The sequence below is a fragment of the Sinocyclocheilus rhinocerous genome, unplaced genomic scaffold (assembly GCF_001515625.1).
Source record: "Sinocyclocheilus rhinocerous isolate Xijiao unplaced genomic scaffold, SAMN03320098_v1.1 scaffold1761, whole genome shotgun sequence".
Lineage (NCBI taxonomy): Eukaryota > Metazoa > Chordata > Actinopteri > Cypriniformes > Cyprinidae > Sinocyclocheilus > Sinocyclocheilus rhinocerous.
Genome location: NW_015635056.1, coordinates 22622 through 36293, shown reverse-complemented (window position 1 = coordinate 36293; position 13672 = coordinate 22622). Strand labels below are relative to the sequence as shown.

At 43.2% G+C, this 13672-nt stretch overlaps 1 protein-coding gene across 1 annotated transcript in view; it reads left to right on the top strand.

The window, feature by feature from the left end:
* The first annotated feature begins 6406 nt into the window (after window positions 1-6406).
* Window positions 6407-13672, top strand: part of mgp (matrix Gla protein) — a 13876-nt gene continuing 6610 nt past the window's right edge. Inside the window, exons 1-4 of the mRNA XM_016560777.1 lie at window positions 6407-6472; window positions 7027-7104; window positions 7193-7222; window positions 7522-7600. Of these exons, the coding sequence (XP_016416263.1) occupies window positions 7044-7104; window positions 7193-7222; window positions 7522-7600 (170 nt within the window). The 5' untranslated portion in view covers window positions 6407-6472; window positions 7027-7043. The remainder of the gene's footprint in view (window positions 6473-7026; window positions 7105-7192; window positions 7223-7521; window positions 7601-13672) is intronic.

Sequence of the window (13672 nt, the reverse complement as noted above, 5' to 3'; positions counted from 1 at the left end):
GGAGTGAGGCGCGGTGACGTGCTGCCTAGATGGCGACAGCTGGCTCCGCCCACTTTAGGCTTCAAAACGCTCGTCGGAAGTCTACGGGTTACGTCACGGACACTACTCCATGTTTTTTATACAGTCTATGGTTTTAATGTTTTTGTCTCGTTGCTCTGGCCAGGACACAAGGCATCACAATATGGTAAGGGGCATAACATTTCATTCACACGCTTGAGGTATTCGGCCAGTCACAACCATAGACTGTGTAAAAACATGGACGTAGTGTCCGTGACGTCACCCGTAGGTTTCCGAAGAGCGTTTTTGAAGCCTAAAGTAGGCGGAGCTGGCCGTCGCCATTTTGGCAGCGCGTCACCATGCTTCACTCCCGGATAATCGAAAATGGGCAAAAAGGCGGGAGCTGGTTGCTGAAGCCACGCCCACCTAGCTCGACGGTGGTGACAGCAGCGGCAATCCACTTGTCACTCAAGTGGCCACGCCCTTAATTATGCAGAACTTTAAGGCTTAATATAATTTAAACGGATGAGTTATAAAAAAATTCACCCCCCTCAGTTGTCATGAAGGGCAAAATTAGCTATATAGACCAAAATCATTTTTTGAACCAGGCTGTAAACATGTTTTTTTCTGCTGTAAAGTTGGGCATTTTAACATGAGGAGTCTATGGGACTGAATCCCTTTTGGAGCCAGCCTCTAGCGGCCAGTCGATGAATTACAGTTTAAGTCACTTCCTTGTTGGCTTCACGAGAGAGAGCAGGAGGTTGCCGCTCGATCGGGACAGAAGAAAATATTTTAAATAAAGTATATATGTTATATTAATAAAGTATTACATAAATATGAATATAAATAATTGGGAATCATGTAAAAAAAAAAAAAACATTTCATTTATCTATTATAACATTTATGTAGTTTTGTTCGCTTGGCTGTTACCTTATAAAAGTCCAAAAATTTGTCAAGTTTTTCGTCAGGTGCATTTTTTTAATTATATGACGTCATTATGTTGCTGTCTTGCCGCCAGCCAATCAAGTCATGTCGGATAGATCATATTTACGAGTTGAAGGCACATGAACGCCACCACAAAGTCGTTATTACGAGTGGGAAACTCAAAATTTTCTTTAATCCCAGAGTTTCCGAGTTGGGGGCGTGTCAATGAGAAACATGGCGGAATCGATGGATGCAACGTCTGTAGTTGACGGTCCTATAGTTTAGTTGTCCTATAAACTTAAATTGGTCATGTTCTTGTTACGCAGCTAGTTAATGAAATCCAAGTAAAAAAAATGCTATAGGTGAAAAATCTTTTGATTTGCCATGTTGTTTTAAAAATATTAAAAACGCAAAACACACCTGATGCGAATTCTTTGCTCTTCATTTTCTATAAGCAGAGTTAACAGACCGTGTTGTATTTTCTTGTAATTTATTAAAAGAAGGTACACCGCCATCTTGTGCCGACTAAACTGACTTGAACGCACCTGACGTCGTAATCACGACTTGTCAACTCGTAAGTACGAACGACCCAGGAGGACTTGAACGCAGCAATAGCCCCTTTTAAACCAACCCATGAGCGCGCAATTATCTCAGATAACTCGATCCAGCCAGACTAATCTTCAACGACAGCTGCGTTCGAAGAACCGAATTAGCCAGATCCTGATTAGCACGATCATATCATCCTGGATGTGACGTTTCATCTCGGATGTAATAAGCGATGTACGAAGAACGGGCCCCAGGTAAGTTACACTGGTCTGCTGCGTCCTTTGTCGGATTACAACTTTAACTGCAGGAATTGGCTTGGAGCTTACTTGAATAATGTAATGATACATATGAAAAACTACAAAATACACACACACAGCAGTTCAAATGCTGATTGATATCTTACAAAGGAGCGATTTTATATAGTTTATTGTCTTGAGCATGGTGATCATATGTAGACAGGTTAGCATAAATAAAACTGTGAATAAATAGAGCATAGTGCAGCTCAATGTTCAGCGGCAGCGGTCACAGCTTAACAGTGCTCCGTATGACTGCTCCGAGCCTCTGATATAGTTAGCAACAATGTGTTCATATTCTGACAATAAATGTTGATACTTTCAGTTTCAAAATAATCAGAGCTGGACTGTGAGGAAGTACATTCGTTAACTCGTACAAATATGAAGTACTACGTTTTCTTTTCTTTCCTCACAGACAGCAACACTACAAAAATATGGTGTTTTACAACATGATGCATTGTTGTAGATTAAACTACCCAACAGTATATTTAGTAGGCCACTTTAAATTTAATAACCTTGAACATATTCAGAAGTAAAATGCAACATGCACATCAGTACAGCAGTAATATTAATGCAAAACCATCCTGACTCATTATTTTTCATAACAATAGTGTATACCTTTACCTTTACTCTCAATGCCTTAAGTATATTAGAGTATGCAAGATAATACTTTTACTTAAAGCATAGTTCAGCCAAAAATGCAAATTCTGTAATCATTTACTCACCCTCAAGTTGTTCCAGGTTTGGGTGAACTATCCCTTTAGCTAAGGTTATAAATATGACTAGTAGCTTGTCCCCAATGTGGTATCAGTAGTTACTAAAAGTAGTTTACTAAAGTACCTCAATATTTCTTCTACTAATTACGTTGTCATAGCTCTAAACAGTTTCTCTTTTCCTTGTCTCTCTAAATCAGAGCAGAGCCATGTACTGCAGGATAAAGCTGCATGTGCCAGCGATGGACAGGTTTTTAATGGTTTTGGGCTGAGCAGGGAGGCCCTGACAGTGCTGCTGGATCTTCTGAGAAGTGCCACGATCCAGACCCTGGTGAATCAGCTGTTCAAACGAATCAATTGAATGAATGATTCAGTGATAAAATCAGTGACTTGCCGCCACCTGCTGGCGGATTTAGTTTCATTTTTAGCGTATCATTTCAATTATTTAAATCATTTAATATTTCTGTGTGGGTGAGTGATTCATGACAGAACTTTCACTTTTGGGTGAACTGTCTCTTTAAACAGGGAAGTAACCGAATCAGTGATGCCAACTTCATCAAAGATTACCTGAGATCAGTTCTGAAGATGCAGTCAGGAAGAGATTACGACTGACGCTTGCACTTCTTGACATGGTTTGTTTCTGGTGAGAGCCGCTCCGTTTGTTCTGAAACATAGGAGCCGATCCTGATAACAGGAGCACTGTGCTCAGCGAGGAAAACACGGAACAAGCAGGACGTTTTCTTCATGTTTCACAGATAAATCAGCGGTCAGCCTTCATTTCTGTAGAGAGATGTTCAGGAGATTCACAGCATGAGCCCTGAACCGTCATCACCGTGAGATAGATTCAGCTCAAACCGGACTGCTTCCATCACTTGTGCATCAGATGAGTGAGATCTGAAGAATCAACATGTGTACCATTGTTGCAGTGCATCTGTGACTGGTTAAACGTGGCTGCTCCATACGGACGTGTTTCTGATTGGTGATCAGCAATGCAGTGACCTGAGCCCCTCTGGTGAGGAAGCATGGCTATAACACAGCTGTAGCGCCTCATAGTGGACAACTGTGTCCTTACACTGGACACCCAGAGTTAGAGTCGCACAGCAAAATTGCCAGAGTTAATTCAACTCTATGAGAGTTAATCTGAACACTTCACTGGTGTATATATAATCCACACTGGCCCGAGTTAAATTAACACTTTCAAAAGTGTTAATAAAGTAACACTGACTCAAAAGTTAAACATTTCATTCTTACCTATCATTAATTATTCACAAACTTTATATATACACAATACGCACTGTTCTAATCATACATTATAAAACGATTAAAAACTTAATTATTTTAGGTCCAGAGTTAAATAATTGCATAAATAACCCAATACAAAACAACAACACACTTTCACATTTCATTTGTAATTAATGAAACACTGAATGCAATGCATTTTGATGTGGGGAAAGCTTGTCCATGTACATGTTTTAAAAAATTAATAATCAAAACAATGGAAAGGCACAGCATATGTATCCTGATTTGGTCCATATGCATTTTGAATGTTATAGGGTTTATAATGCTTAAGATCATCAGCTTTCACAACAGCTTCAAACTCATTTCCATCAACAACTCTGAATGCATAACAGTGCTCACTGAAGAACTCTGTAACAAGTTTGTCAACCACAAAATAAGCATTTTCACCCAACACAAGAATCTTGGTAATTGTACAGAATACTGGCAGCTCATGCTTCATCTCTGTGCATATGGCAAGCCAGTTTTAGTCTTTTAAAAACATTTTACAGGTAATAAAATAGACCTAAAAAATGAAACGCTTGGTAATCTTATAATCACATTTTTCAGACTATACATTGTTTGTCTTTTGAAACAAACTGCAACATATATTCCAAAGCGTTGTTGTTTTGTCAGTGTTGTCCAATGCAACCCTGAACACTCAACATAGAGTACACAAATGCATGCCCCCTTCAGAATATAATATTATGGCAAAGGTGTTTGCAACATAAGACAGATGTTTGCTTTTGAGATGTGTTTGTGATATTTTGAATGCAGTGCTTCATGTTGCAAGAGATGTGAGGCATTTTGCATTTTGTGTGCAGTTCTTGGATTTGTGTGTGAAGTTTTGAGAAGAAAAAAGAGGCAAGGTTTTGAAAATGTGTGCAAGCAGTTGAAAACAAAACCTGTAAAACCACAACCACAGGAAAAGGACCTGTGCTTTTAAATGTGCTTTATAAATCACTAAACTAAACTAAACTACTGCATATCTGGGCCCGTATTCACAAAACATCTTCAGGCTAAAAGTAGCGCATAACTCGCCAATTTAGAAGAAAATCTTAAAAATAATGAGTCCTAAATGTAGGACTCCTAAATGTTTGCTCTAAGAGTATTTCACAAAGCGTTTTAGCTCTAAAACTAGCTCCTAAATCTGTGAAAGGTTAGGAGCAGTGAAGAGGACTCCTAAGTCACTGAGACCAAGCCACAAACTATCCTGAAACAGCTGTTTCCAGCAATCTGCCTCTGAATGTAAACAAACGTTTGATTATAATGAGCTTTTATAAAGGTATCGCCTTTGGTTTTGGAGGTTATCCCAACTCCAGATTTTCCTTTGATCATATCCTTGTTTTCATTCACAAACCATTTGATCTTACCACTAAGAGTTCTCCTAAATAGCAGTAAAAGTTTTTAGCTAAGAGTTTTCTCTTGAAACCTGTTCATAAAGCTGCTGAGACTAACTTGTACTAAGGAATAGAGAGAACTCTTAAAGGGTTAGTTCATCCAAAAATGAAAATTAGCCGTTGTTTTACTCACCCTCGTTAATTCACAACTACATGTCTACTAACTCTCAGAGTAGACTGTTAGGTTAGGGTTAGGGTTAGTACAATAAGTTGACAAATACTTGCTTTGCTTCTAATAGTCAGTATGTTGTATGTTGTGGACCCATCAAAGTAAAACATTAGAAGGTATTAAGCAGACAGTCTACTAATACTCTAATGACTGCTAGTTGACATGTAGCTGCAAAGTTACTTACTGTTAGTAGAATGTCTGAAGTGGACGATCAAAATAAAGTGTTACCACAGTGCAGTCGTGTTGCTGTCTATGGGAGGGTCAGAGAGCTGTCAGAATTCATCAACAATATCTTCATTTGTGTTCTGAAGATGAACGGAGGTCTTACGGGTGTGGAACGACACGAGGGTGAGTAATTAATGACAGAACTTTCATTTTTGGGTGAACAATCCCTTTAATATTTTGGCTTTCATCACTATTTATGTTTGTCTTTCTGCTGGGATAATGTTAACAAAAATAAAAATATGAGGCGAGAGGTTTCTGTTTAGTGCTTTATTTGACACAGAGTGACCCCATAGATTGTGTGTGTGTGTGTGTGTGTGAGAGTGTGTGTTGTGGGCTAAGTCTCGAGTGTGTGTCAAATATTTACAGCAGCAGCCTGTTGAACTGCGAAGGACGGAGAAAACCCGTCAGACAGACAGACAGAGAGACAGACATGATCTAGTGATGGAAGATGAAACGCTCAATATTTCCATGTTAGAGTGTCTCTGGTTTCTATTTCTCAGTGTGTGTCCTTCATGAGCTGCTTCAGTTGTTTTTCAAAAAGCCTGAGGAGGAGAAGCTCATGTCTCGTGTGCTTTGGGTGTTGAGCAATAGTTTGTCTGGTCAGCCTGTTTAACCACACTCAAGTTAACCGCTTCACCACCTTAACCAGCAAAACCAGTGCATTTGAGCAGCTGGAGTGCAGAAGCAGAGGCCTCTCTCAGCTCACAGCTGTCTGTCTGTCTGTGTACTCTCTCTGTCTGACTTCAGATGCGCCACAAACACGCTCCCGCACCTGTGAAGTCATCCGTCTGAGTGTGTGTGTGTGAGTTAATGGTGTGACGGTGGAAAGAGCTCGGGGTGGAGGGTGTGAAGTGTTTATAAGAGCTGGAGAATCATGAAAAACAACCAGAGATTGAAGCAGAAGATCCACGGACAGAGTCAGCTCTTCAGGTGCGTCAGATCCATCGGCCAGCTTTACATAAGACCAGCAGATGCCTGTGTGTGTGTGTGTGTGTGTGTCTGTGAGAAAGAGAGAAATGTGTGTGTGTGTGTGTGAGTGTGTGTGAGTGTGTGTGAGTGTGTGAGTGTGTGTATGAGTGTGTGTGTGCGTGTGTGTCTGTGTATAAGTGTGTGTGAGTGTGTGAGTGTGTGTATGAGTGTGTGTGTGCGTGTGTGTCTGTGTATAAGTGTGTGTGAGTGTGTGAGTGTGTGTATGAGTGTGTGTGTGCGTGTGTGTCTGTGTATAAGTGTGTGTGAGTGTGTGAGTGTGTGTATGAGTGTGTGTGTGCGTGTGTGTCTGTGTATAAGTGTGTGTGAGTGTGTGAGTGTGTGTATGAGTGTGTGTGTGCGTGTGTGTCTGTGTATAAGTGTGTGTGAGTGTGTGAGTGTGTGTATGAGTGTGTGTGTGCGTGTGTGTCTGTGTATAAGTGTGTGTGTGTCTGTGTGTGTGTGTGTGTAAATGTGTGTCAGTCTCGGTGTCTTTCATGTTGTTTTGTGTGTTTCAGACGGATCTGCTGCAGTCATGAGTGTCGCTCTTCACTGTGTGTTTCTCTGTGTTTCTCTGGCGCTCGGTGCTTGTTATGGTGTGTATGAAGCTCTCAGCAGACTCTCTCACACACACACACACACACACACACACACACACTAACAGACATCTCTCTCTCCCTGCAGATTCTCAGGAGAGCCGCGAGTCATACGAGGGTAAATGTTCATGATTCTCTTCTGTCTCTGTTTGCTTCGGCTCCGTGCAGCACGTCTGTGTTTATATGAAGCTGAAGAACCGCTGCTGGACTTCTGTGTCTAAAATCAGCTCAAGATCAATGCTGTGATGAGACAGTGTGATGAAAAGCTGCATTCATTTGACATAGACATTTGTTTATCCCATATTACTGTGCTGTACAGTTGCTTTGACACAATCTGTATTGTTAAAAGCGCTATATAAATAAAGGTGACTTGACTTGACTGTGTCTTATGTCAAACAAACATCTGTTTTGTTTCAGTATTTGTGAATCCATATCAGGCGAATGCTTTCATGAGGAGTCCACAAGATCGCTTCTACAACCAGTACATCTACAGGAGGTACAACACACACACACACACACACACACACACACACTCACACACACTCACACACACACTCACTCACACACACTCACACACACACTCACTCACACACACTCACACACACACTCACTCACACACACTCACACACACACTCACTCACACACACTCACACACACACTCACTCACACACACTCACACACACACTCACTCACACACACTCACACACACACTCACTCACACACACTCACACACACACTCACTCACACACACTCACACACACACTCACTCACACACACTCACACACACACTCACTCACACACACTCACACACACACTCACTCACACACACTCACACACACACTCACTCACACACACTCACACACACACTCACTCACACACACTCACACACACACTCACTCACACACACTCACACACACACTCACTCACACACACTCACACACACACTCACTCACACACACTCACACACACACTCACTCACACACACTCACACACACACTCACTCACACACACTCACACACACACTCACTCACACACACTCACACACACACTCACTCACACACACTCACACACACACTCACTCACACACACTCACACACACACTCACTCACACACACTCACACACACACTCACTCACACACACTCACACACACACTCACTCACACACACTCACACACACACTCACTCACACACACTCACACACACACTCACTCACACACACTCACACACACACTCACTCACACACACTCACACACACACTCACTCACACACACTCACACACACACTCACTCACACACACTCACACACACACTCACTCACACACACTCACACACACACTCACTCACACACACTCACACACACACTCACTCACACACACTCACACACACACTCACTCACACACACTCACACACACACTCACTCACACACACTCACACACACACTCACTCACACACACTCACACACACACTCACTCACACACACTCACACACACACTCACTCACACACACTCACACACACACTCACTCACACACACTCACACACACACTCACTCACACACACTCACACACACACTCACTCACACACACTCACACACACACTCACTCACACACACTCACACACACACTCACTCACACACACTCACACACACACTCACTCACACACACTCACACACACACTCACTCACACACACTCACACACACACTCACTCACACACACTCACACACACACTCACTCACACACACTCACACACACACTCACTCACACACACTCACACACACACTCACTCACACACACTCACACACACACTCACTCACACACACTCACACACACACTCACTCACACACACTCACACACACACTCACTCACACACACTCACACACACACTCACTCACACACACTCACACACACACTCACTCACACACACTCACACACACACTCACTCACACACACTCACACACACACTCACTCACACACACTCACACACACACTCACTCACACACACTCACACACACACTCACTCACACACACTCACACACACACTCACTCACACACACTCACACACACACTCACTCACACACACTCACACACACACTCACTCACACACACTCACACACACACTCACTCACACACACTCACACACACACTCACTCACACACACTCACACACACACTCACTCACACACACTCACACACACACTCACTCACACACACTCACACACACACTCACTCACACACACTCACACACACACTCACTCACACACACTCACACACACACTCACTCACACACACTCACACACACACTCACTCACACACACTCACACACACACTCACTCACACACACTCACACACACACTCACTCACACACACTCACACACACACTCACTCACACACACTCACACACACACTCACTCACACACACTCACACACACACTCACTCACACACACTCACACACACACTCACTCACACACACTCACACACACACTCACTCACACACACTCACACACACACTCACTCACACACACTCACACACACACTCACTCACACACACTCACACACACACTCACTCACACACACTCACACACACACTCACTCACACACACTCACACACACACTCACTCACACACACTCACACACACACTCACTCACACACACTCACACACACACTCACTCACACACACTCACACACACACTCACTCACACACACTCACACACACACTCACTCACACACACTCACACACACACTCACTCACACACACTCACACACACACTCACTCACACACACTCACACACACACTCACTCACACACACTCACACACACACTCACTCACACACACTCACACACACACTCACTCACACACACTCACACACACACTCACTCACACACACTCACACACACACTCACTCACACACACTCACACACACACTCACTCACACACACTCACACACACACTCACTCACACACACTCACACACACACTCACTCACACACACTCACACACACACTCACTCACACACACTCACACACACACTCACTCACACACACTCACACACACACTCACTCACACACACTCACACACACACTCACTCACACACACTCACACACACACTCACTCACACACACTCACACACACACTCACTCACACACACTCACACACACACTCACTCACACACACTCACACACACACTCACTCACACACACTCACACACACACTCACTCACACACACTCACACACACACTCACTCACACACACTCACACACACACTCACTCACACACACTCACACACACACTCACTCACACACACTCACACACACACTCACTCACACACACTCACACACACACTCACTCACACACACTCACACACACACTCACTCACACACACTCACACACACACTCACTCACACACACTCACACACACACTCACTCACACACACTCACACACACACTCACTCACACACACTCACACACACACTCACTCACACACACTCACACACACACTCACTCACACACACTCACACACACACTCACTCACACACACTCACACACTCAAACGCACACACAAACTCTCTCTCTCTCTCTCTCACACACACAGACACACACACACACACACACATTCACACACACACACACACACACACACACACAGACACGCACACCTGTCTAAATGAGGACATTCCACAGGTATGTGTTTTTATATACAGCTAGTTATAAATACTAACACCAAATCCTCATAGAACACTGACTTCGTTGTTAGATTTAAAACAAAAATATTTTAAAAACATTTACTTCATTTATATATTGGTTTTACAAATAAGTGTGTCCTCAAATGGAGGTTTTGTCAAATTTAGCTGACTTCATGGGACCAAATATACATATTTTGACATAAAAGTTGACAAATGTGATTTTTTTTTTTTACTTTATTTTGGACCTGATTTAGTATTGATTATGAAAAGCAGCTGATGTTTTCAGAACATAGCAGTTTGTCTGTGAGGACATAAGCCACCTCGTATTACAGATTTTTAAAATGGCTTAGACATTAACAGTGGTACTTGAGGCCCATTCAGTGAAACCATTCACTCATATACTTAATCTTTAGTCCATTACTTACTTTAAACTCAGTTAGATAATGTAAAACTAACTTCTTAAAGTTCTCTACATTACACACATCACTCAAATCTAAGAGCTCTTTCGTATCATTTGGGAAACACTGTCATTTAAACACTCATTTAACTGATGAGCTACAGCTTTGTTCACATATTTTTACCCCCTTGCATTCCTGTTTACAGTGTGTATTTATACAGTGGTGGCCAAAATGATTAGAACACTAGTATTTTCAGCAGCTGAAAAATGTTTTTAAATCAGTTATTTCTACCTTTTGTTGTAGTGTGTCAGTAGGAAATATCAGTTTACATTTCCAAACATTCATTTTGCCATTGATTGTAATAATCCAGTGAGATTTTTGTCTGACAACGGCCAGTGCTGATGTCCATAAAAACAGAGCCACTGGTAGAAATCACTGGCAAAAAATAATCCAAAAAACAGAGTCCACAAACACAAAGTAACAGGTGCACAAGGTAACAGAACGCAATACTGAAGCAAACAAGGGCTAACAGAACATGGTTTATATAGGGGAACTACTAAGAGTAATATCACAGCTGGGAACAATAAGAACTAATAGACAGAGCAAAGGGTAATGGGAAATGAAGTCCACAGACAATGGACAATGATCTAGGAGGAGAGCCCTCTAGTGGCTGTCATGGGCACTCCAGCAGATGGCTGTGACATGACCCCCGCTTTAAAGAGCGGACTCCAGATGCTCCAACAAAAGTCAAAGAAATCCAGGAGGGAGGTGGAATGAAGGCGGACAAGGGGGAGGGATGGCACCCCAGGCCGTGTAATGGAAGAGGGCCTGGAGACAGAGGTAGACGAGGAGGCCAGGGTGGGGCAGATAGAGCGGGCAGCCAGGGCGGGGCCGGGAGCTTGACAGGCAGCAAGGGCGGAGCTAAAGACCACCTCAGCGGAGCGGAGCAGGCTCAGGAGCAGACTCCTGGACTGGAATGAGCTCTGAAATGAACTCATAGTCTTGAGCGGACTCTGGAGCAGACTCGTAAAATGGAGCAAGCTCTGGAATTAACTCGTAGACTTGAGTGAGCTCAGGAGTGAACTCATAAACAGGAGCGGACCCTGAGGGCTCCTGGACTGGAGCAGGCTCTGGAGTGAACTCTGAGGGCTCCCAGACTGGAGTGGATTCATGAGTGGACTTTGAGGGCACTTGGGCTGGTGCGGGTTCTGAATTGTATTCTGAGGGCTACTGGACTGGAGCGAGCTCTTGAGTGGACTCAGAAGCTGCCCATGCATGCAGAACAGCCCATAGGTGAAAGGCAAAGGCAGCCTTCTTGATTATTGCAGCAGCGAAATCGGGCAGCTCTATAGGGACCTCTGAGACCAGCGGAGTCTGGTCCTCCTGGACCACCAGAAAAGGGACCCCTGGAGTCAGGTCCTCCAGGACCACTGGACTGGGGACTACCGGAGTTGGGTCCTCCAGGACCACCGGACTTGGGACCACTGGAGTCGGGTCCTCCAGGAACCACCAGAGTCAGGTCCTCCAGGATGACCGGACTAGGGACCACCCAGAGTCGGGTCCTCCAGGACCTCCGGACTAGGGACCACCGGAGTCAGGTTCTCCAGGACCACTGGAATAGGGACCAAGGGACCAAATTCGTTTTATTTTAATATCGTTTTCAAATTTGCTATACAATTCAGTTTAGTTTTTATTAGTTTCATTAATATTGTTGTTAGTTTTAGTTTAGTTTTTATTTTGTGAACACATTTTTATTTCGTTTTTATATAGTTTAGTTTCAGTTTTAGTTTCAGTTTTAATTAAAGGTTAGCAGAATTAACAGATCACTTCCAGAGCGCAGGCCAAAGAAAGACTTAGGCATAATTTAGCCTTAGTGATAATTTAGCCTTAGTGATGCAAATGTGAACAACTGCGCATAAATCATAACTGGGACTAATGAAATTCAATAATAACGACTATCGCATTAAGGCTCAAATTTGAATATGTTCTTTTCATTTATTAAGAATTATAAGCGTGTGTATGATGTGATTTAGCCTATGCACATTTCTCCGAAAGCCTGGCAGAGTGATCACAAGATGCTATGCTAAAGTTTTGTATTGTTTTCAGAAAGGATGCGCGTTCTCTTCTTTTTTTTCTGTTAATTATTGCGCTGCGTGTCTGTTTTTCTTCAAAGCACCAACTTAGAATGCCTAATTTTGGTTTGCTTGCTTGTGTTACATGAGAAAAGAAATAATTTTGCCTACCTGATGTAATAGATTCAATGCGGGTGCGGTTTGCGACTCGCAGGCTTTGTCAAACGGGTCTGGTCTGGTACAGAATTAAATTAGTACTGCTGTTGGATAACGGGTCGAGTATTCTGTTAAGTAGCTACTGCTGGTGCATGTTTACCAAACAGGACCCGTGCAGGACTCTGCTTTAAACTGCTTTGCGTCTCTCCGTCAGATAACCTCACGTGCCTCACGTAAATGTTACAGGTATTTCCCTAAACCGCC